This window comes from Vipera berus (assembly GCF_964194415.1).
Source record: "Vipera berus genome assembly, chromosome: 3".
Lineage (NCBI taxonomy): Eukaryota > Metazoa > Chordata > Lepidosauria > Squamata > Viperidae > Vipera > Vipera berus.
Genome location: NC_138204.1, coordinates 86,518,240 through 86,542,639, shown reverse-complemented (window position 1 = coordinate 86,542,639; position 24,400 = coordinate 86,518,240). Strand labels below are relative to the sequence as shown.

Genomic DNA, 24,400 nt, shown 5'->3' with positions numbered 1-24,400 from the left:
AAAAAACTATTTTACAGATTTCTATTAAACAAATCCTTATTTTACTGGCCCAAAGCACCATTTTAGGAGAATCAGTCTGATGTTTAGTTACAATTCTCATTTCAGTGTGCCCCAGAACATTTCTTGATTGTTTTTATTTGAATTCCCAAACTAGTACATCCCACAACTTGCTGTAAATTAACATTTCATAAATTTCATACCCTTTCCATGGTTCTAATTCTCTCCCTACATTTCCTAACTTTTCTTTTCACCAGCACATTCTGAATAGGTAAAAAGGCCAAATTAGCTCCTAAATAATAAATGATCTATAAAATGTACAAAGGCATTTTATATATGGATAATACATATGTTTACATAAAGCCCTGATAGTGCAGTGATGCATATAATCAAATTTATGATAGGAATGTGGGATAAGTTTGATTTGAACCTGACTTAGCACTTCAGAAAATAGATTGATTCAACTCCTACTAAAACAAAGATGGCTTGGTTTGTGGCCCAAGTTTATAGCTACATTTGACTATCATGGAAAAAATAATAATAGATCATTGAATTTTCTGAGTTTTTTTTTTTAACAGAAGGTGATTTGATTAGCAGGCACATTAGAATCTTCTGATGGGATGAAGCCTGCCCACATTCATCGAAATAGAAATCCAAAATTCAAAATACACAGGTTTTGGAGCTAGACTAATTGATTATTATAAAAAAAGGAAAGTGCCTATAGCCTTGGTGGTTTTGGAAAGAATTAAATTACAGACACTGTGGCCTTTTCATGCAATAAATCATATTTTTGCAGTTCTGTTCTGATATCCCTAAAATTTCTGTTATGAAATTGTCTTTATTTTTGTATTTCTGTTCTGGTCCCCTTAACTTGCAGAATATGTAACCCAACCTACTTGATCTAAACTTGCAAATAGAGATTGTTGTTTAGTTGTCCTTCTAGTGCATATAGGACAGAGTGGCTCACAAAGTAATGATATAATAATAGAATAGAACAATTCTGTTCTATTCAGCATTGAATGGAATAACTGCAGTTCCCCACCTACTCATTCGCCATGTTTCTATTCATTCATTTGTCTTGACGTTTCTAGCAATTTCCAGAAAAAAATGAATGCATGCAGTACAACAGCAGTACTTTCTGCTTATTTACAGAAAGATAACAATTGTTGTTATAATAAAGTAAATTGATTATTATATCTACTGATTATCTCCTCTTTCTTCCCTCCCCTTCCCTTTTTTTCACTGTTGTCCACTGTTTTTCTCCTCATGTCCCCCCTCCCCACCCCCGTCTCTTAACCTCATCCTGCCTTCTTTATGAGGACATGTCTTGTTCTCCAATTTCTTACATTATACTAATGAAACAAACAATCCTTTTTACCATAGAAGACTTAATGGTATTATATCAAACAAGCACTATAGACTTCTACTAAGCAATGGGAGTGGAGCTAGAGGAATGGAGAAATACCAAAAAAATACAAAAACCAGGATAGGACAACTCCATGCATATTCAGGAAGGAGATGGCTAGAGAAAATGACTGCAGATGCTGTAATGCCCTGGATTTAAATGGAAACAGAATGATGAAACTCAACATGGTGCAAAGAGATGGGGATTAGCGAAGGCAAGAAATCCCTTCTATAGAAAAATGACTTTTCCAATGCAGAAGATCTCAGAGGAAGAATATTATCAGTTATAAGTGGGGGGAAAAGATTGTGTTTTTTTAATCATTTGAGAAAATGCCAAGAGAGACAAGAACATAGTTATGTTATACATGGAAAAAGATATAGGAAGGCAGATTTTTTAAAAGTATGTCTCAATGTGTATCTTTTGGATTACCTTCAGGTTCCAGATCAAAGGAGCCTTTTGTAAATTCCAGTTGGATTGTTTCATAGTGATCCCATACAGATGATTTAAGATTTCTGCAAATTCAGTGCACATCCCTAATCTAAGATACTGTTGTATGTTGTATCATTTTGTTGCTTATTTATAAAATTATTTTGCTTTCTATGTGCATTCCATAAATATATCCTGGATTCTGTGCCAGCTTTGTCCAATATATTTTCCTGGGTTGAATATTATGAGATCTATAATACAGCACATCTGGTAAACACCAGTTGGGAAAGGCTGATTTAGACCAAAGCAGAATCTCGAGATTTAGTATAGCATCAGGTAATTTGGTTGTGGGAATAAAAGAAAGCAACAGCACTATGTAAAAAGAAAATAAGCATCTTTTCAGATGCAGGGGGGGGGGAATTACACACACAGAGAAAAACACACACAATGTTGCATTCAGATTTAATCTGATCTATGAAATGTAACAAATTGTTGCTTTACATGTGGATTATATGTATAATTATTTTTAGCAGAATATGTAAGCTATGTCTACTGAAACATTTAAAGCAATACATGCAAATGCTGAACTCTTTGAAGCAATAATCTCTTTATCTAAGAAAATCATAATCAGATGTCACAGTGAGAGAAGAAAGTGAGAGAGAAACAAATAGAGGAATTTCTGTTTTTTCCCCCTCCATCTTTGCAGTATGCCTCTTCCCTGTAAACAAATTATGTGTCTTTAAAGATGGTTATGGTTTCCTTAACTCTGTATTCACTTTATGGTATTTGTTCTTTAAATATAGCCTCTCTGTTTATTTCTTTAGATATAAAGCAGGTGTTTAAAATTTGCTAAGCTTAGCAATTGAACCCTACCCTTGCTTGTCTTGTGAAGTATCCCATTCCTAACAGTCCTATATGCCTATTTTTGTGAAGAGTTCTTTTTAAAAACAAATCTGGGCCCTGGAAGTGACTTAAAAAAAACAACTTCCCTCTATTTCAACTAATTGGGTTTCTAACACTCAGGAAATTTGGACCAAGGCCTTCCATTATCCTTTCATGGGAGAGAAATTTGTGTTTTTGTAACTGGACATAGACATGACTGCACTTTAGGAATTGAAATGACAAAATCAGTGGCTTAGAAAGAGGTCACACAACTCCACTCTGCGTTTCCACACAGATTCCCCATCTCTTCTTAGTGTAGTTTCAACTAACCATAATATGCCACCATTGTAGCTAACCTTCAGCATTAAGAATGTATAAAGTACAATTGTGTCTGAGCATTTTGGTAACTATTTGTTATGATATTGCTTCCTGTCAAGTGCATAATGCAATTTTGTCTTCCATAAAAATAAACACTATGTGTAATCTCAGAAGCTTGTCACTTCCCCCATTTTTGGCACTAAATATTTAAAGAGGAAGAGACCGGGGAATTCCAAGTTAGCAATCCATTCCTTGTGTTCTAGCCCTGAGCTAGAACTATCAATGAAATGGTGCTGAACAGCAACAGAGAAATGAAAGAGACTAAAAATCCTACCTGCCCACAGGCCAGTCCCATGCCTCTTTCTCCCATGCCATGCGGGCATGATAAATTCAACTCCAGGGCATCAGCTCCGGAAGCCTACATGATACACAGAAAAGAGAGGGAAGGGGGGAATCAAATATTAACTGCCAAATGCTGGAGCACTTTAGTGAAGGCAATTTCCCAAATGACAACCTGATATGTAACGCACAGCACATGCAATATTTCCTCCCCCTACATCAATATTTATTTTAGTTCATTACTAATTCCACACAAAATATTTCTGAGCAACGGGAAATCAAATAAAAACAAAGGGAATATCCAAAGGAAGGCATCGTTTTATATGAACAGGGATTGTTAACTTTCTACTTTTCCTAAACTAGTTCTGAATTAAATTAAGACAATTCTGGAAATATTGTCCAGCGGGTAGTACAATAGGCCTGTACAGTTCAGACAACAGATTAAAAATGTGCTTACATCAAACTATTGCACACGCTTCCATATAAAAAAGCTCCTAGGCATTTTAAACTGTGGGCAAGATGAAAACATTCTCCCCAATATGTTAGTTTTCTGTACCGGAAGAATTGCTTACAATTGGTATTAATAACTGGTTGCTGTTGGTGGTCTGTTTCCATTGTTAAATGTACTCATTTCATGTTGGTTTATAACACAGAAACAGTTTTAGAGAATATAATTTATAATTTAACTACATCAGAAATCTGGAAGGAATGGAAATCTTGGAAGACATCCCAAATTTAGTACATATGCCTGGAACTGAACATTAAAAGAACAAGTGAGTGATGGATGACAGGAAGCAGTCAGAATTAAAGTAAATGCCAGGCAAGTGTGACTGACGACTCTTTACCTGAAATATATTTCTTTTTGCCAGAGGTCCTCCCACTTCCACTGAATGCCATTTATCCACCCCTTTATTTATTCACTAGATTTGTATCCTGCTTTACAGTAATTCCAGGAGCCAGGGATTACTTACAGAACCCTTCAGTTTTTCTCCAGTAAAAATCCTTGGAATTGGCCTAGCAGCTTATGTAGTTGGCTTCCTATGGGCAAGGTAGATTCAGCTAATCTGAACATGAGACTATAAAGTACATTTCCTATAGTATGTCCCCTGGGAACGAAGTTAACCAAACTTCTTCAGAGGTTTGCAGAGATTATGTTTCCATTAGAGTTATGGTTATGTTCAGGAAAAAGTTCTTATTTTATCTCAACAGTTTTCCTACATTATGAATGATAAAGATTCTACCTATTGTGATTAAATCAGTGTTGCCCTGAAGATCTTTATTCAGTGGCCATCAAGATTAACCTCTACATTTCTATGGAATTATGATGCAGATTTCAGGAAATTTGTACTTGAAATGAAGTCCATTATCTCTGTGTTTTATCTCTATCATTACAATAGAATCATGCTGGCCTGCAAAGCATTTCTGCTCAGGGACTTTTATCTGCAGAGAAAAGGGAAGAGAAGAGAAAAGCTGCCTTGCCTCTTTCTAGTAGCCTGAGATCATTCACTAGAAACTCTCAGTTCATGAAGCATTTTTTATACAATGCTTCAAACCAGAGTTCCCCAAAATGGGTAATATTGACCACTAAGGATCAATGGGACTATCCGTTGTTGTTATTATGGTTAATTGCACAGTCAGCCAAATGTTTAGACTGGATTTGGATTTTTTTTATCCACCTACAGAGTCTTTCTCAAAGATCTGGGCAAGGCAGATGAATGTTTTGCAACTGAATGTTGGTGATTTTGGCAGTGCTGATGCTGTTCAAGTGATGCTCAGTTGTTCTGGAATTGCACCCAAACAGCCTATTACTATCGGCACTATCTTTGCTTTCTTTTGCAGTAGTCATTCTGCTTCTATTTCAAGGGCTTTGTACTTTGTAATTTTTTCAAGTTCTTTCTCTTTTGTTCTACTGTCTCCAGGTAGTATCATGTCCACTATCTAGACTCTTTTGTCTTTCTTATGAACAATTAATTAAGTCTGGGTTTTATGTGGCAGGTCCCATAGCACTTTAGCTTTTCTATTACTTTCTATTTCTATTACTTGGTCTGTTTTGTAATCCCACCCATTCTTGCTTGCAGGGAAATAGTTTTTCTTGCAGATATTCCAATGTACCATTGTTGCTATTTTGTCATGCTGCTGTTTGTAGTTCATCTATGCAATCTTCTTGCAGCAGCTAACTAGGTGGTCCACTGTTTCTTCAGCTTCTTTGCAGAGATGGCATTTGCTGTCTGTTGCTCTCTTCTTTATTTTGGCTTTCTGCACATTTGTGTACAAAGGTCTTGTGCAGCCAGAATACCCCCACCGACCCTCCCATCTCTGTCTGTAACTTTTCTACTCTTTGCCACTGGCAGGTCTTGTTGTTATCTACTTTGCCTGCTAGGTTTTTATGTACTGGCCATGTAACACTTTGCCTTGCCATGTCTCTTTACTATTCTTCATTTGATCTTTTTTGTAGACCAGTAAGCCTTTGTAGTATACTGGCTTCAATGCATCTTGTTTGCTGTTCTTCAATGCCCTTTTTTCTTCTTCAACTGTCTCGGCTACTTGCAACATTCCACATCCACCTATTTTCCTTGTTAAGACTAATCTCTCAAGATTACTGAGTGGATGAAGAACAAGATTTATTGTAATTCTTGTTTTCTTTTTTGGGATGTGTGTGTGTTTGTGTCTTCCTATCCAGGGCTTTTAATTCTGTTTGGGTCAAACCCAGCAGTCCAGCTGTGTATCTAATGTTTGGAGTTGCCTAGATGTTAATTGCCTTGATCCTCCACTGATTTTGGATTTTAAGATTTTCTTCACTTTCATGATGTATTCACTTTTAACCTTCTTTTTAATTTCAGTGTACTTGATGTTGTCAGCTTGAAGGATACCAAAAATATTTATAGTAATCTTCATTCAGATTCTTAATGTTATTTCCAAAGGACATTTTGACTCCATCACTTTTCATTGTTTTCCCCTGCTGATGGTGAGTCCATTGTCCAGTCCATTGAAAAGTCTTGCCTACATATATGGACCATGTTGAGTAGCAATTCTATTTCAGATGGTGTTTTTCCATAGAGCTTCAGATTGCCCATGAAACAGAGATGGTATTTATTGCTTGATAGCCATAGTTTGACTTGTTTAGTACTATTGACAGAGGAATCAGTGCAGTGATCAACAGTAGTGTCAATAGCGAGACTCCTTGAAAGATTTCTCTCTTGATAGTAACCTCTTCTAATCTATCTTCATTGACCAACAACTGGGTCTTCTTCCATTGTGCTACTGATCTTTGCATAAAGCTTCTCATATTTCTACTGACTCCTGTTATTTCTGGGCGCTAGATTATCTAATCATGTGGCAGGAAGTTAAATGCCTTCTTGTAATCAATCCAAGCTACATCAAGTGCTCTTCCTTCTCTTACAGTATTCCAAAACCATCTTGTCAATTGGGAGTTGATCTTTTGTATCTCTGCTGTTTGGGAAGTTTTCTTTTGCTCAAATGGAGAAACCTTGTCTTCAACAAAATGCTGTTGGATTGCATCGGCTACCATATCAATTATCAATCTGGAATTTGTTGGTAAGCAGGCAATTTGCCTGTAGTTGCCTGGTGCTGTCCCTTTTGTTGGATCTTTCATTATCAGGTAGGTTTTGCCTGATTCAGTTTCATCTCCTTGCAGTTTGTTGTTAAATTGATTGACAATGAATTGGTGCAGACTAGATAGATGTTTCAATCAAGAACATGCAGTTTTTCTTCTTGTAGTACCAATGAATTCTTGACTGTTTGTGATGTGTATATATGAATGCATATGCATGTATATTTTGTATGCGTACATATATAGTATGTGTTTACGTATTTGATATATGTGAATGTATTTTTGTATGTATATGTGTGTGTGTATTCACCTACCTGTTCCTGTTTTATATTGATTATGTGCTATTATGTTGGTGTAAACTCTTAGTGACCATATAATTTTATATTAACTATTTTAATTATTATAATTTTATAGCTGTGTCTATATAATATGTTATTTGTGTACCAGTTAAAATGACTACATAAAAAGATGTATTAAATATTTTAATTTTACTAAATAAACAAATGATAAATAAGACATTAGCTTAACTAATAGCAACCTTGAATGTGTATTTCCTGTTGTCTGCAGGAGGTCTAGTCATATCAAAATCAATGGTATAACTCCAAAAATGGTTTAAGGATCAAGATTTGGAAAAAAAAAGTAATTTGGCCTAACTCCACCCAGTCTCACATGTTTATTCTGACTTAACAAACCAGGATGTTTGATAAAAAAAATCTGACAAAATTAGAACTTGATTTGCAATTTGTACTTCTGAGTGACAGAAATGATTTTTGCATGCTGTGTAGTAATGGTTCAAAAATTCCAAAGAGATCAATCATGAAAAATGCTATCCATAATTTTCTTAAAGCCTTTCCTCTCCTCTTGAACGTCTTAACCTATGCATGTGCTGTTGTTATTTTTGTTCTTCACGTCTGTGACAAGTTGACCTTTTGTATATATAGGTTGGCCTCCTGTGGAGACCAGACTGACTACCCTCTAGAGTTTATGTACCTGGAAGGTCACAAATACTTGACAGTGAAATGTTTAACATTTTTAAAAATGTTCTTTTTATAGGCCCATAACAGAAGAGGCAATAGTGACAGTTTGTAATGGTTTTCTTGCTTCTAGGATACTGCATAGGTCAGTGTACACAGAGCACAATTATATATAAAAAGCACAATCAAATTTCACTTTCTAAATTTAGAGATACCAAATATTGTTGTATAGCACTATATATATATATATATATATATATATATATATATATATATATATATATATATATATATATATATATATATTGTTATACAATCTATATAAAAGCTAAAAATTCCAAGTGTTTGACAAAGTTACTTTTATTTATGCAAGATGGTGTTTAAATTATGAAAAACTAACAAAGTGCTATTATGTACTTTTGACTTTTATGTGGTATTTTTTCTCCTCCATTATTGTAAATCTGTATTAGAACCAGAACAGCATTAAACGAGCCTTTTATACTTTAAATATTCAAGAGTTTTATATTCAAAATTTCTTCCACTGCTGTCAAACTGGAGTGCCTGAAGGCAAGGTAAGATCAAGTTAGGTTCTCAAAGGTAGAATTAAATTTTATCAAGGCATCCGTCATAATATGAATGTTGCTTAAAATGCAAATAAAAAAGCATAGAAATTCAAAGGGTACAGAATTTTCAGGTAGCATGCAAAGTCCAGGGGACCATTTCTATGGAATAGATTCATTTAATTTACATTTCTATCATTTTAATGAAAACACAGAACAAACAAGCAATCACAGATATGTTTTAAACCCTTATTTTTCATTTGTATTTCTTCTTTTATGCAATTACAGAGTAAGGGGAAAGAAAGGAAAGAGGAAAGAGGGAGAAAAGAGAAGGCATATTAGTAAGTCATTACCTCAGCCATTTTTGAAAGCTCAGTCCAATCATTCTTATTATAGCTGCACATGATGCTGGCAATGACAATCTGAAAAGATAAGTATGGAATTCAGTTGTCTAAGATAATAAACTAGAGTTAAGAAAATCTGTTTCAAAATCTTCTGTCTCTATTGTTTAACTACAATTGCATTTTTCTGCTATGCATATCTATTGAAGAACACATCCTATTAAATTCAATTGATCTTAGTCTCAGGTAAATGTATTAAAATGGATTACATCAAATCTCTTTTAATATGCATTTCTAAAATAATTTGAAGAAAGTACATGGAAGATACATGAGAAACTGTCAGGGATATAATTGAGGACTGAATGGACAAGATACTGTACACTTAAACTGACTACAGGTATTTTGAAATCTACATTAAAAGAAATTGACAAATGGAAAACTTGAAATGTCTTTCAGTCCTACTGATTAAAACTTCATCCCATTCATAGAAACCTTGTGGGTACAATGTCTATTCCAGGTACTGGGTGTATGGAGTAGCTATTAGACTTAACAGATTGCTGTGATATAAGTGTGTCAAATAACAACTGTGAAAAAATATGAGGTTCCTAGAAGAATGTAGTAATCCTAACATAAGAAATATATTGACCAAAATATATCCAAAGACAGTGCCCTGACTTGACAGATAATAAGATTAACTCTGATAGAAAGCAGCTGTTCTACCAGTAGCAACTACAAGTGGAAGCATGTGGTGTGTGTGTGTGTGTATGCAATGATACAATACACTCATTAAAAAAATAAACAGGGATGCACAAGACAATAACAAATCATTGCACTGTAGTTTATCATAAAAAAACTACTGGTGGGTAAGAAGAATTACCATAATAGCAGAAGAACTAAAGAATTGATGGTCTCCACGCATTGAGAGACAATTTTAAATAAAAATATCCTGATAGGTGAAGTCTCTGTGCAAACCAGAGTCATTTGTGTGTACAGCTGTGAAGTTTCCACACTGAGATCTAGAAGTTTTGCATGTAAATGTTTTGCATGCAAAAGCCTGGGTTCAAAAGTTTCCTTCTTTCAGATAGTGAATAATCATATGTGCCCAATAGTAACATTTTGTGTGTATGATTTATTTGCAATGTTTATTTGTAATATTAATACTCAGCTGAGTCTCTAGATATTATACAACAAAGAAAGAGGACATAGGACTACTCAATGCCCAGCTTCACTTTTTTTACACATTCCCATAATGCCTGATAGTGTTTACATGCATTTGTATAAAGAGACATGCATTCAAACTGAGAGCCAGGCAGCCTAGGCACCATTTTAGTATTAGCTTGTGGTTTTGGAACATATTATTATTATTATTATTATTATTATTATTATTATTATTATTATTATTAATATTAATTCGGTTTATATACCGCCCTACTCCCGAAGGACTCAGGGCGGTTTACAAGGCAAAATTTAAAAACAATACAATATAAAATTAAAATAAAATTAAATTAAGTCTAGCCCCCAAAAATTAAAATCACAATTTAAAAACATTAAAACCCCTCAGTCCAGACCAGATAGCTCAAAGAGCCAGGTTTTTAGGTCCTGGCGAAATGAACGAAGGTCGGGGGCAGTCCGGAGTTCCATAGCCACTCAACTGTCCATTCAGCAATATGCAATTCACCTTCACTTTAGAACTGGCCAACATATTGTGAATTCTTTTAAAATTATTACTTGTAGAGTAACTTACATCATTGCACAGGTAACAAACCAAGTGGGATGATAACGTAACAAACCAAGTGGGTGACTGATCAATTTTATCCTACAAATGTGTAATTCTGCATCTGGAGACTCTGACAATTATGCCACATTAGATTGAAAATCTCTGGTGAAACTGTTGGATAGCAAGAAAAACCTGGACAAGGATTTTGATTAGAAATAAGATGAAGAAAGTACATATGCTGGCATCAATGCTTTGAGACAATGGGATGTTAAAATAAAGAGACTGACAAAATCCTTAGATTTGGTGATGCTTTCATTAATCAATTGTTTTAATTTATAAATTTATTATACCAACTTGCCAAGGATTCTGATTTTTTTCCCCTTGAATCATCCTTTATTTTTCAGAAATATGTAAAGTCACACTGTTCTCTGAAGAATATAATCAAAGTAACTCTTTTTACCTAAAAAATCCCTTGCATAGTTATGTGACATATTTATTTTCCAAATGGCTGGATTCCAGACATTTGTATATACTGTATAACTGCCCATGTGTAAACACTGAAGTTGTGGAAATAAACTAAGATTTGTCTTTGATTAATGTTTACTGCTACCCAATTCATTGAAAATTATTTTCTGCATTGATTAAAGAAGTAATGCATCTGAAGGAACCAGATTTAATCTTCAAAGTAAAACATAAGTCCCAGCTGCTTCTCCTGTAATTATCATAATTTTTCTCTATGCACAATTTTCACATCCATGTTCTATTCATTAATCTATTGTTTGAATTTATATTTCTTACAAATATTACATTTGATAAAAGTTTTAAAGTCCTTTAAAAATTGAGTTCATGTTTATTAGTTCTGTGTTTCCCAGTCAACTGAGAAATTCTATAAAAATACTTACTTTTCTCAGTAAACAAAGGGTTTATTTGAGCCTCCACATGAGTAAAAGTAATGTAGTTGAGTGTGACATGGCATTTTTTGTTTAGAAACATGACTGAAAGTGCAAGGAGTTGGCATTTCCCCCTCCTACTCACATCCTCTTCTACCTGCTGTGTTTTGCATCCTTCTTTCCTATTATAAACAAATGGTTGGATGATAGCAGCCTCTGTTCAGGACCTGATTTAAAACCTTGTTTCTTCTGCTTATTTTATTTTGTGGCGGTGTTTTAGAAGATGGCCTACGTCCACCTAGTTCCCAGCTAAACAATCTGTGATCCTGGCAGCAGACTCAAAGCTTCTTTTTCTTTTAAAAAGAATATTGTGGAGCCTCCAAGACTACGTACATTCTTTTTCCTGATAGGTAGATAGAAAGATAAACAGACATCACAGGAATAGATTCTGCAGGCCTACTGTGTATTTGAAATCATAATAGAATTAAATTCAGTTAAGCATAGCTATTTAAAAGGGACAAGACACTAAATATATCCTTTATCTTGGATGTTTTTGATGATGCATAAATGTTGCTCCTAAACCTATAGATGTTTATGTCTTTAAAAAACTCCCTCTCACACAGCTCAGACTATCACAGAAATACACAATTATGTCACAATAAAATAAAATTTTCAGATGATATAGCCAACTGGGGCCAAACTCAATTGCGTCATGTGACCTTTTTGGCCTTTGTGGAGCTGGAGTGGGTGTGGTGTGCATGTAACGCATCTGGCCTGCGGGCCACCAGTTTGACACCCATGATACAGACTTTAGGGTTTTGTTTTGTTTTTGCAGTAAGTTTTTCAAATATCCAACGGTTGCACCCTTGTAACTAATATACATTTTGCCTGTTAACACTCCCTTTGTTGGAACAAATTGTAATTTCACTGAAATGTACTATTAACTTTTATCTGACAGCAACAATAGCCCTTGTCTTTATAGCTTCATAATAGATAGCTGAATGAGGGTTAGGCTGTGTTTTATCAAAATTATTTCAAAGATCTGATTTAAATCTTCCCTGTGGGAAAGTACTGATTGACAATTCTGTCCAAAAGTCTTTATTTTAAATGAGGGATTGCAAGAAGAAAAAGAAAAATGACTAATTGGATTATTGCCATATGTATTATTAAGAATGGTTTAATCTTAACATAGCTTGGCTGGAAATGTAATATTAGGCATTCTTTTTCATTTATTTTTAAAGAGATATTTAGAACTATTTATGCCATTTAATGCCTCATGATTGCACTTAAACAGGTTTAGATCCAAATTAGTCAATATCAAAAATCTGTTTGAGTACAAACAGGTTGGATTAAATAGTTTGGAGTGACTGCATTATAATTATTACAACATAAAACATTTTCAGATTCCCTGTCCTGCAATTATACCAGGTCAAAGTTAATGTGCTTTCTGAACATAGTTGAATTACCTAAAGTCCTTCAGTTATATTTTTAAATATGCTGATCTTCACGGTCTCTTCACACTACCAACATACTAAGAATCAATATTTTAAGAATCTGGCTATATTTTGAGATAGAAAACCCAACTCTGAAAATGTAACACTGAATTAATATGTAACAGGAACATCTTAGACTCATTGGCTCTTGTTCCTTAAATATCTCACCTCTGTCATCTTGAAGAGCTCATCAACTCCACTCACCCTTGACATACTCACTCTTCTCCTTCATCTTGACCTGTGCACTATTCCGTCATATATTTGTCTTGCAATTCAATCTTCTTTCGGTCTCGTTGATCAAACCATCTCAACATATTTCTTTTCTACTGACCGCTCACCTTTCTATTCAGTCCACAGTCATTCAGCACCCGTTCAGTTTTGATCTTTTTTTTATTTTTACCATATGTACTTTTTAAGACCTCCACACCCACTGCACTCAAATTATTTTTATTTTTCTCCTAAGATGCCCAATTCTCACTTCCATATGTGGGCAGGAGTCTTATACAGATATTCTTACACACATTCATCTTCATCTCTAATAACAAATGTGAGGATGAGGATGGCAGAAAACATTATTGGCAGTACATTCCCTTCTATCAAGGGGATAGTATGTAAACGTTGCTTGAACAGGGTCCGCAGGATTATCTGGGACTCTACACATCCTCTTCATGACCTCTTTTCCTTGTTACCTTCTGACAGGAGGCTCCATGTTATCTGAAGCAGAACATCTAGATTCAGTCACAGTTTTGTTCCACACAGTATCAACCTTGTGAACTCTCAAGCTTCCTCTTTCCACTATGTAGTCAAGATGGACAATGATTAATATTTATTGTAAGGTTATAGGTATATACATATGTATGTATATATATGTATCTCTGCATTTTTAAGAGAAGGCAACAGAATTTCATACTTAATGTGTGCCAATGTGCCCAAAATAAATAAAAAAATGACAATAAAGATTATCTAGCTGTTCACTCCTTACAACAGACCTTTCTAGAAGAATGTTTTACTTGTGTTACAGCATATACTGAACTCTTATAGAGTTCAGCAACCTCCAATTCTATATGTATCCATCATCCAAGTTTAGTCACTTTATTATAATTTCTAAATGAATAAATATACAAGAAACTTTCCCACTTTCCACTATTTCTTTTTTCTTTTTTTTTATTAAAGAGTTTTACAAAAACAAAATTTTACAATATATCCCCAAATCCCTCCCACCCCAAACCCGCCCACTTCCCCCCCACTTCCCAGAGCTAAATACAGGATTATAGTTACAATAATCATATTCTAAATAAAAATTATGCATAATATACAATTAATCAAATTCATAATGTGCTTTAACTCCCCTTTAACCTAACTACAAACAAAGTACCAATAACAATATCCCACTAAAATCTACTCATAAGCTAAATGGAACTTTTTAGTCCCATATTTGTTCTGAATATAATTTATCCATCTCCTCCAAACTGAAATATATCTTTCTTGCGAGTGATCCTTCAAATAAGCAGAAATTTTAGACATTTCTGCAAGATTCGATACCCTAAGTACCCATTCTTCTATAATGGGCTAACTATCCTTCTTCCAATATTGTCCCACCAGTAACCGTGCTGCTGTTATCCTGTTCAACATCAAGTTAGTTTCTTTAACATCACAATCTACAACAATACCCAATAAAAACAATTGCGGAGAAAACTTTATCTTTCTCTTAAAAATCTTTTGAATGTTCCACCAAATTTTAATCCAAAAAGCTTTTATATTTCTACAAGTCCACCACATGTGAAAATAGGTAGCTTCTAAACTACCACACCTCCAACATTTAGACTGTAAATTAGGATACATGTTGGACAACTTCTTGGGATCCAGATGCCATCTATAAAACATTTTATAAAATTTTTCTCTTAAATTTTGAGCCTGAGTAAATTTAACATTTCTGACCCTAATTATCTCCCAGGTGTCCAACGAAATTGGTTCCTGAATATTTTGTGCCCACTTTATCATGCAGTCTTTAACCAGTTCCGTTTCCGAATCCAATTCAATTAAAGCATTATATATCCTCTTTATATGTGCACAATTTAAATCTCTAATTTGCTTTACTAAATTTTGATCTATAATTTCCACTATTTCTCATTGATCAGCTGAATTAAAAAAAAATCATTCCACAGACTCCTGCTCAACATACAGCAAGAAAACATATAATTGGTTGATAGGCACATGCAAGCACTGGACAGAGTGGTAAGAATTTTTTTCTTCTTAATTTTCTGGCCCATAATATTTGCAAAGAAGAACTTAACACATTAGTAAAGATGAATTTTCTCAAGTTTGTCACAATTTACGTCAGTGCTTGTTAATAGATGATCTTCCATATTATATGAAAAAGGGAACTTTAAAACTGTAAAGCACACAGGATTCCTTAATGGCAGACATTGGTTTTAGGCAACAGATTCTGTACTGGGCTTCTGATGATAGTGATAATCATCATTTAGAAAATAGATGTGAACTACTTTTAAACTTGTATACGTGGAAATGTTTATAAACTGTACATTATTTTCGGGGTGCTTATTAAAGGGATAACCAAAAATACTACTTCTGTTAAAAATTATAAATATTTAAATACAGTCAGAAGATTCTTTTAAATAGAAAAAAAAACATTTTTTTTAAAAAAACACCACACAGATACTGAAACTCCCCTTTTCCTATATTTTTGTCCTACAGGGCTTTAAAAAATTTGATTTTTTTTTTCCTCTTGAAATTTTGATTTGTCACTGGATTGAAATAAAAATAAGCTTCTTATTAAAATGCTCTTACAGCATCAAATCCCATGCAATAAGAGAGTTAACAGTTGTAAAACCCTGTCATGCCTGTGAGAAGCAGAGGAATTATCTTGTTATCAATTTAATAATGGAGTATTGAAGTAAATGATGCCATCCACTGACACCAGTAACACTGTGCTCCCATGGGAAATTCAAGTCTGTAGAAACTGTCAATCTAGATGGATATGGACATATTAAACAATGTACTTTCAGTCCATAAATCTATTCTTTCAATGCTGCCTTACTAAAAAAAAGATTCTGCATAGTGATAAAGACAAGTAATGTAGGATATCTTGACATTACTGACTTATAATCCTCTTCACTTTAAGATAGGACAATAAGATATTCAGTACACAATTTAACCCTTTTTACAGCAGGGCCAATATGTACTTTAACTCTTGCTATCCTTATTTATAACTTGCATTAAGACTTAACATTTCAAAAGGAAACCTGTATACAGGTAAATCTTTAATAATTGGCTGATAAAATGATTGGCAGATACTCTTTGTGAGCAATTATTCATCCCCCTGTTGGGATTTTTTTTAAAAAATAAATGTACAGTATAACTTCAAAAAAAAAAGCAAGAAAAAAAAATAGAAAAAGCAAGTTTTCAAGATATTTGTAAGCACTTTAAGATGACCAAAAAATCAGTCTGACATTGATATAAATTTTCATATTAGAATATCTGACACCAGTTTGAAAGTTGGTATCAGTATTAAAATAGATTCAGATTATTATACATCAATTGACATCTAAAGCCACTATAATTGAGGAAGCAGAGCCAGCTGTCAAACGGAATGGCTGTGTTGAGATGCTGCTCCAAATGAGCGCGCTGATTCCAAAGCCATTTCTCTGTGCCTAGTGGTTTTTTTTAAAGCCCCAGATCTCTCGGAGGAGATTGGAAAAGGAGGCGCCCAACTGAACGATTCTGGATGGTGGTCTGAATTGTAAAAAGCAGGAAAGCCTCGGACAACTCGGCCTGGAGAAGGACATGGCCCAATATGGCGGCCACGAAGAAATGACAGCTGTCAGCTGGTCAGAAATAGCAGTGAATTAGTTGGACAACGATACAACTAACTTGGTGGCGTGAGTACCTAGTGAACCCTTGCAAGTGTTCCGGAGCATAAAATCCTTCCGGAGAATTTCGAAGAAGAAAAGAAGAGAAGGGACACCCCAGAGCGAAAGGGGAAAACTACCTCCTCTGTTAGATAGCGGCGATAAAGAGACAGGGGTAAAAAGAGGCTTTACCTTAAAACAACAGACTCATAAGCCACAAGGATTAATGAAGAAGGGTAATTTCTCTTTTTGGCTCTTGCAATAAAGCTAGGAAGAAGTTAAAAAACCTGAAGAGTGACAGTGCTGACTGAGCAGAGAGAGCGGACATTTTGAATAAGTACTGAAAATTAATTAGCATTAAATGAGGGAAGAGTGACACTTACAAGTTAAGAAGTAAAGGAATTGCCTTAAAAATATTCTAAAAACAAAAAGGATAAGCTGTAAGTGAACTGAGAGTTCAGATAAATAAGAACTAATTGAATATAACTTATTGCATGATTGAAGTGAAAGAGACTAACTGGAACAAAAGGTTGAAAGCTTAAGGAGGGTGAGAAAAATCATTTACTTGCCTACCTTGCTGAACATATCAACATCTATAACTGTTAAGAGATTAATTGTAAAACCTGGTCTATATTGCTAATGAATTGAATACCTGTTACAATACTTAGGTAAACCTATTGTTATATTATTGTTATATATTATTATATAGATAAATTAGAATTTCAGTGGAATATGAACATTTGAAATTTATTAATATACCAGACCATTAATTATTGTATATTAGAAATGTTAATGCAAGAGGTTTTATATTGTGTTAGCAGCAGAATATATTATTCTTAAGCTATAAGGTATCAGTGACTATAACTTTAGAAGAATAATAAATTTTTCAGGTGTGGTGGAGGGAAAGACAAAGATTGTACACAAGGGGGAGGGCTGGTTGACGTCATGTCAAGTTTCCCACGTATGGGCTTTTCAAGTGACTCTGAGGCATTGTTTACCTTAAAAGTCCTTTATTAGCCAAATACACCGGCAAATGCTTGCTCGAAGGAAGCTGGAATCTGAAATCTCTGCCCCTTGCACAATAGATTAAAACACAATTCTCTACCTTTCTAATTTTATCATTAATCATATTCTCCAATTAATTTAAAGAATCAGTTTCCCTTCCATTAGAAGACCCGCCAAAGCCTTATCTTCTACAGTGAGAGAAATGGCTTTGAAGGTGCATTCCTACTCATCCCTCCTCCCAACCTTAAACTAATCTTTTAAAGCAAGTTTAACATATGAAATGGCTACTTCTTCATCTCTTGTCAAGCAATAACATTTGATGTTAGCAGCGTTAACATGTCATTTCAAAAGATGACAAGCATTCCCAACCTAACAAGAGTTGGGACTGGAAGAAGGCACATTACATCAGTGGAACTAAGCCCAGCAGGGCAAAGATCGATAGAAGAGATGATGTCACATGAGAGAGCAGGTTCACTCAAAGATCTACAATCAATATTACACTCTATGCAAGATGTTATACTGAGAAACCACAAGGATTTGAAAAAAGATATAGGTAAAATAAGGAATGAAACAGGAGAACTTAAAGAGAAGATGGGAGCAAAGGACAGAAAATTCAAATGTTTCCAATAACAAATATTTAAAAATGAACAAAAATTATTAGAAATGGAAGATAGAATGAATAAGGAAGAAAGAAGAGTAGATGAAATATATGAAAAACTCTCACAAGCAAACAAAGAATTAGAAAAAAAAAACCTGTTATCTTGCTTGAAACAGAGAAAGCACACCATTATCTACATTTTTAAAACGTGAAAGAAGAGAAAGGGGAGGATCTCCCAGAAATGATGACAGATTTGTTAGCGAGGGCCTTAGGGACCGGGAAAGAAGAAATGGCAAATGAAATCGATGAAATATATAGAATCCACACAAATTATGTGAGAAGAAACAACTTACCTAAGGAAGTACATATTAGATTCATTAAGAAGTCAATCAGGGACAAGATCTTGCATAGAACTAGAGATGACCCAATAGAACACAGAGGAAAAGAACTGACAGTTTTCAAACAAGTCCCCAGGAGGGTAATAGATTTAAGAAGGCCCTATCAACACATCACATCGAAATTAATAAGACAAAACATCAATTTTAGGTGGTTGATGTCGGAAGAGATCCTGGTGACCTGGCAAGAAAAAAGACATAGGCTGGATATGATAGACAAAGCAGAAGATTTTTTTCAGCAGTATCTAGGCAACGAAGATGAATTAGAAGAAAGAGAACTAAGAGAAGAGGACGCTACAGAGAGACATAACAGAAAGACACGAGAATCACAAGGCGAAGAACAGGAAACTGAGAGAAGAGAAAAAATGAACTATGGCAATGACGATGAAAGCAGACTCAAAAAATTTAAGGAAGACAGACCGACGAGAGCGACAAGATCAAAATATAGGCACTAATGTGGAAGGACTAACAGCACTATCATTAAACATAAATGGTTTAAACTCCCCGGCTAAGAGAAATGAAATTTTGAAGAAGTTCAGTAAGAAAAACCTAGACATAAGACATAAGAAAAACTGAGACATAATAAATTATAGAAGCAATTAAAAAACAAAAAAGTAATAAAACACCTGGTCCCGATGGACTACTCTCTGAAATATACAAGAACCTTCAAGAACTTTTAGGGCCAACTTTATTGGATACATTTAATGAAGTATTAAAAGTAGCAAAGATCCCAAATTCATGGAAAGAAGCAACCATCTCAGTAATTCCTAAAGAAAACTCCGATTTGACTTGCATTAAAACTATAGGCCTATTCTTTACTGAATATGGATGATAAGATCTTTATGACAATAATGGCAGAAAGATTAAAAAGATACTTGGTTGAATTTATCCATACCGACCAAAACGGTTTATTACCCAAAAGGCAAATAAGACACAATGTCAGGATTATATTAGACACCCTAGAACACAGGTCTGCAACCTGCAGCTCTGGAGCCGCATGCGGCTCCCAGTCCTCTGCCATGTGCAGTCCAAAAAAAAAAAAGTGGGACTAAAAAAGTTCAACCAATCAATTCAAATATGCAGGGTAGGTGCATATCTCGCCTTGGCTCCACTCTTCAAACCCTGTTCTGCGCATGCGTGCATGTACGCGCATGTGCACACATTTTTTGCGGCTCCCAGTTTTTCCTTTTGTGAGAGAACCGGTTCCGAGTGGCTCTTTCACTGTTTCAGGTTGCTAACCACTGCCCTAGAATATTATGAATCACACAATAAAAAAAAAATGGCACTGATTTTTGTTGATGCCCAGAAAGCGTTTGACAATGTCAAATGGAATTTTATGTTAACCCAACTTAAACATATGGAATTTGGGGAAAGATTCATAAAAATGTACAAAGCAATCTACTCTAAACAAGAAGCAAAAGTAATTATAAATGGAGAATTAACAAAAAGCTTCCAAATACAAAAAGGTAGGAGACAAGGTTGCCCACTATCAGCATTATTGTTTGTACTCTCTTTAGAAGTATTAACAAGAATAATTCAAAAAGATAAGCTGATTAAAGGATTATAAACTAAGAAAGAGTTATTTAAACTACAGGCCTACGCAGATGACTTAGTTTTTTATTTTAGAAGAGCCCCTAGAATCCAGAACAAGACTACTACAGGTTCTGGAAAATTATGGAGATGTAGCAGGGTTGAAGATTAATAAAGAAAAAAAAACAAAATGCTTGTTAACAACATGTCCAAATTACAAGAAACTGAGCTAGTGAAAAAAATTAACGTTCAAATATCTAAAAGGGTAAGGTACCTGGGGATCCAACTGTTGGCAAGATGCATCACACTTAAAAGAGAAAATTATGATAAATTAAGAGACCAAATCACAGTAGACTTAGACAGATGGAAGAACTTTATGCAGGTCTCCTTTATGGGGAGAATAGCGACAATCAAGATGAATATACTCCCTAAACTACTCTTTTTATTCCAATGCATGCCAATTAAATTAGGCAAAGATTTCTTTGAAAACTTAAATAAAATTGCATCCAAATTTATTTGACAAGGGAGAAAATAAAAAAAAATTAAATTTAAACTATTACAGGACACAAAGGAAAGAGGAGGACTTGGCCTCCCGAATTGGGAAAAATACTATCAGGCAACAACATCTGTGTGGATAAAGGACTGGATACACCTAAGGAACAGAAGATTGTTAGCATTAGAAGGCCATGACATGCAGATAGGGTGGCATGTGATACTATGGGATGGGAAACACAAGGCACATCAGTACTTTCAGAAACACTATATTAGAAGGGCACTAATAGAGGTGTGGACTAAAATTAAAATAATAATTATATAGAAATCCCCAATTGGATATCGACATTGGAGATATTTATGCACCCAAAATTCATGAACTTAGGAAGAGTAATTACATATAAAGATATTCTAGATGAGAATGGAGAGTTGAAAACAAGGAAAACGCTATTAGAAGATGGTATAGAGCTGGAATGGTGGGCTTACTTGCAAATACAGACACAATACAGAAAAGACAAAAAAGAACCAGGGATAAAATTAGAGCACACAGAATTAGATAAAATCCTATTAGGAACAGAAGACAAAACGATAAAACAGATATATCAATATTTATTAGAACAAGACATGTTAGAACAGGGGTGTCAAACTCAATTTCATTGAGGGCCACATCAGCATTGCAGTTTCCCTCAGGGGGCCGGGTGGGTATAACCTGGGTGGGCGTGGCCTACTGGGTGGGCATGGCTAGAGTGCGTATGGCCTACTGGGTGGGCATGGCCAGCTCTACATCGTTCGCATCAAGGGTGCCTATGCGGGCCTGAGCAGGAGTGGGACAGATCTGAGGGTCTCTGGCAGAAGGAGGGTCTCTGGGCCAGGGCCAAGGCAGTGGGGGCCGTTCCCTCACTGTTTCCAGGATGGCTTCGTGGGCCACATAAAACCACTTCACGGGCCGGATCTGGCCCCCAGGCCTTGTGTTTGACATGTCTGTGTTAGAAGAACAAGTAAAAGATACAATGCTAATCTGGAGCAAAAATTTTGGCAATAGCATTGACCTAGACAATTGGCAATCACCATGGGACAGGAACAGGAGGCTAATGCTAGCCACCACCTATAAAGAAAATTTATACAAAATGTTTTACAGGTGGCACCTTCCCCCCACAAGGCTAGCAAAAATGGATAAAAAAATCTCACTGACATGCTGGAAATGTAGAAAGTCACCAAGGACCTGTTATCACTTGTGGTGGGAATGTCTAAAAGTTCAAAATTTTTGGCACCTGATAAAGAATTGGCTTGAAGAGATATCATCACAAAAAACTAAAACCAGAAATCTTTCTACTAGGGATTATCAATGATAAATTCAGCAAAGGATCTTTACATTTAGTACTGCACATTTTAACTGCAGCAAGATTAGCTTATGCTCAAAAATGGGGGCTTTTTACTGTTGTTTTATTGGGGTTTTAATATTGTATTGACTGTTTTTTTAGTGGGCATGTATTTAATCCTTTTTTAATTTTTGTAATTCTGTATTTTTATTCTTGCCCTGTTCACCGCCCTGAGTCCTTCGGGAGAAGGGCGGTATAGAAATATTAATAAAAAAAATGGAAAAGAAAAGAAACCCCTACTGAAGAAGAAGTAATAAGCAAAATCCTATCCTGCACTGAAATGGATAGGTTAACACTAGAGATCAAAAATGAAACCAAAACGGACTATTATGAAATTTGGAATAAGGTGTACAAATGGCTAGAGTTAAGGAGGAACTCTGGGATGAATACTGACTGATTAGTTGATAGCTTAGAAACCTTTTACTAGCACAGTTCAGGACAGAACTGAAAGATACTTAATCACAATGTAGATGAATAATGTTTACCAGAAAACCCATGGATGTTATATGCACATTTTGTTACAATGTAGAAAAAAATCACTTTTTTTCTTTTTTCCTTTTTTTCTTTCGTTCTTTCTTTATATAAGGTAATACTAATAGCAGTGTCGAAGCCAGGGAAGTTGTAACATGTCCACTTTTGTTTTTAATTGTACATTCAATAAAATTTGTTGTTTTTTTTTTAAAAAAATAAAATAAAATAAAGCCACTATAATTGAATTTATAAATTAGAAACCAAGAACAAATTGCTTTAAGTTCTGTCTGGTCTAAAAAAATAATAATAATGAATTCAGCAAATTAGAAAAAAAGAAAAAAAGAAAAAAAATCAAATGTCGCAACTTGCAAAAATTAAATCTAAATATTTAGTTTAAATATTTTAAATATTAAAATAACCCAAACACTTATTTATGGTTTTCCAACTTAAACTACATGTCTCTCGACAGATATACAATCGTGAAAGAAAAATACAAAAGAAAATAATGCACATCAATAAAGAAAACTAAAACAATTAAATGGCAATTAGGACAAAATTATATTTTATAACTGGGAATCCTACTCACCCAAATTAAAGTCCTCAAGGGATCTTCAAACTTGGCTCTTTTATGACTTGTGGACTTCAACTCCCAGAATTCCTCATCCAGTGTGCCTGGCTGAGGAATTCTGGGAGTTGAAGTCCACAAGTCATAAATGGGCCAGGTTTGAAGACCCCTGAGTTATATCTTAAATGCCTAGGGTGGGATATAAAAGCATTTAAAAACATAAAAAATAGAAAAATAAAAAATACATAAAAACTATCTTTAAAATAATCTAAAAAAGGCTAAACATTTCCTTGTATGTTCTCCCTCATAAAGTTAGATGTTTTATACAGAAGAAAGAAGTGAACAATCTAGATTAATTATTTTTCTTCTTCAAATCCATATTATGAAAAAAGATCCATCAGGAATTAAATATACTGCTCAAAAAAATAAAGGGAACACTTAAACAACACAATGTATTGTATTTAATAGTAGGATGTCTTATCTTGTGCTCCCTTTATTTTTTTGAGCAGTATATAACCAGCATATTCCATTTCTGAAGGAGAAAGCATGTTTTTAAGTTGCCAGCAGCCCCTTTGGATGATCCAGATTTACTGTATCTAAATTTAAGGGAATGACCCTCCCCCACCTGCAACTTTAAGGAGTCATCAGACTTTTTAAAATAGAATTTTAATAGAATGGGCAAAATAACAAACGGGTAAATAGAGGTATTTCACTGAAGTGCAAGAAATGAGGAAGGTAATAATTCTTCTTGTGTTGTGTGTCTCAGGAAGGTCAAATTAGAAGAGATTAAAGGATGCTGATTATCAGTGATTTTAAGGTTAGGCATAGAGCTATCCCCCCACTCCTGGCCCCATCAATATTAATGGTTCAAATGAAAAAGAATGCTATCTGCTTTCATTGGGATGAAAAGACCCAACAGTGGATTATGATAGAATAATGGAATAACAGAGTTGGAAGGGACCGTGGAGGTCTTCTAGTCCAACCCCCTACTCAGGCAGGAAACCCTACAACATTTCAGACAAATCTCTTCTTAAAAACCTCCGGTGTTGGAGCACCCACAACTTTGGGAGGCAGGTTGTTCCATTAATTAATTATTCTAACTGTCAGGAAATTTCTCCTTAGTTCTAGGTTGCTTCCCTCCTTGATTAGTTTCCATCCGTTGTTTCTTGTCCTGCTTTCCAAT

At 34.7% G+C, this 24,400-nt stretch overlaps 1 protein-coding gene across 3 annotated transcripts in view; it reads right to left on the bottom strand.

Moving 5' to 3' along the window:
- The window catches only part of DPYD (dihydropyrimidine dehydrogenase), a 611,068-nt gene that overhangs the window by 170,276 nt on the left and 416,392 nt on the right, over positions 1-24,400 (bottom strand). For 2 of the 3 annotated variants that reach the window (XM_081325991.1, XM_081325992.1), the window contains 2 exons: positions 8,826-8,894; positions 3,363-3,446 (listed from right to left, as the gene is read on the bottom strand). In XM_081325991.1, coding sequence (XP_081182117.1) covers positions 3,363-3,446; positions 8,826-8,894 — 153 coding nt within the window. Of the gene's footprint in view, positions 1-1,860; positions 2,080-3,362; positions 3,447-8,825; positions 8,895-24,400 lie in introns of those variants that run through there. The other variant, XM_081325993.1, reaches the window with a different exon arrangement.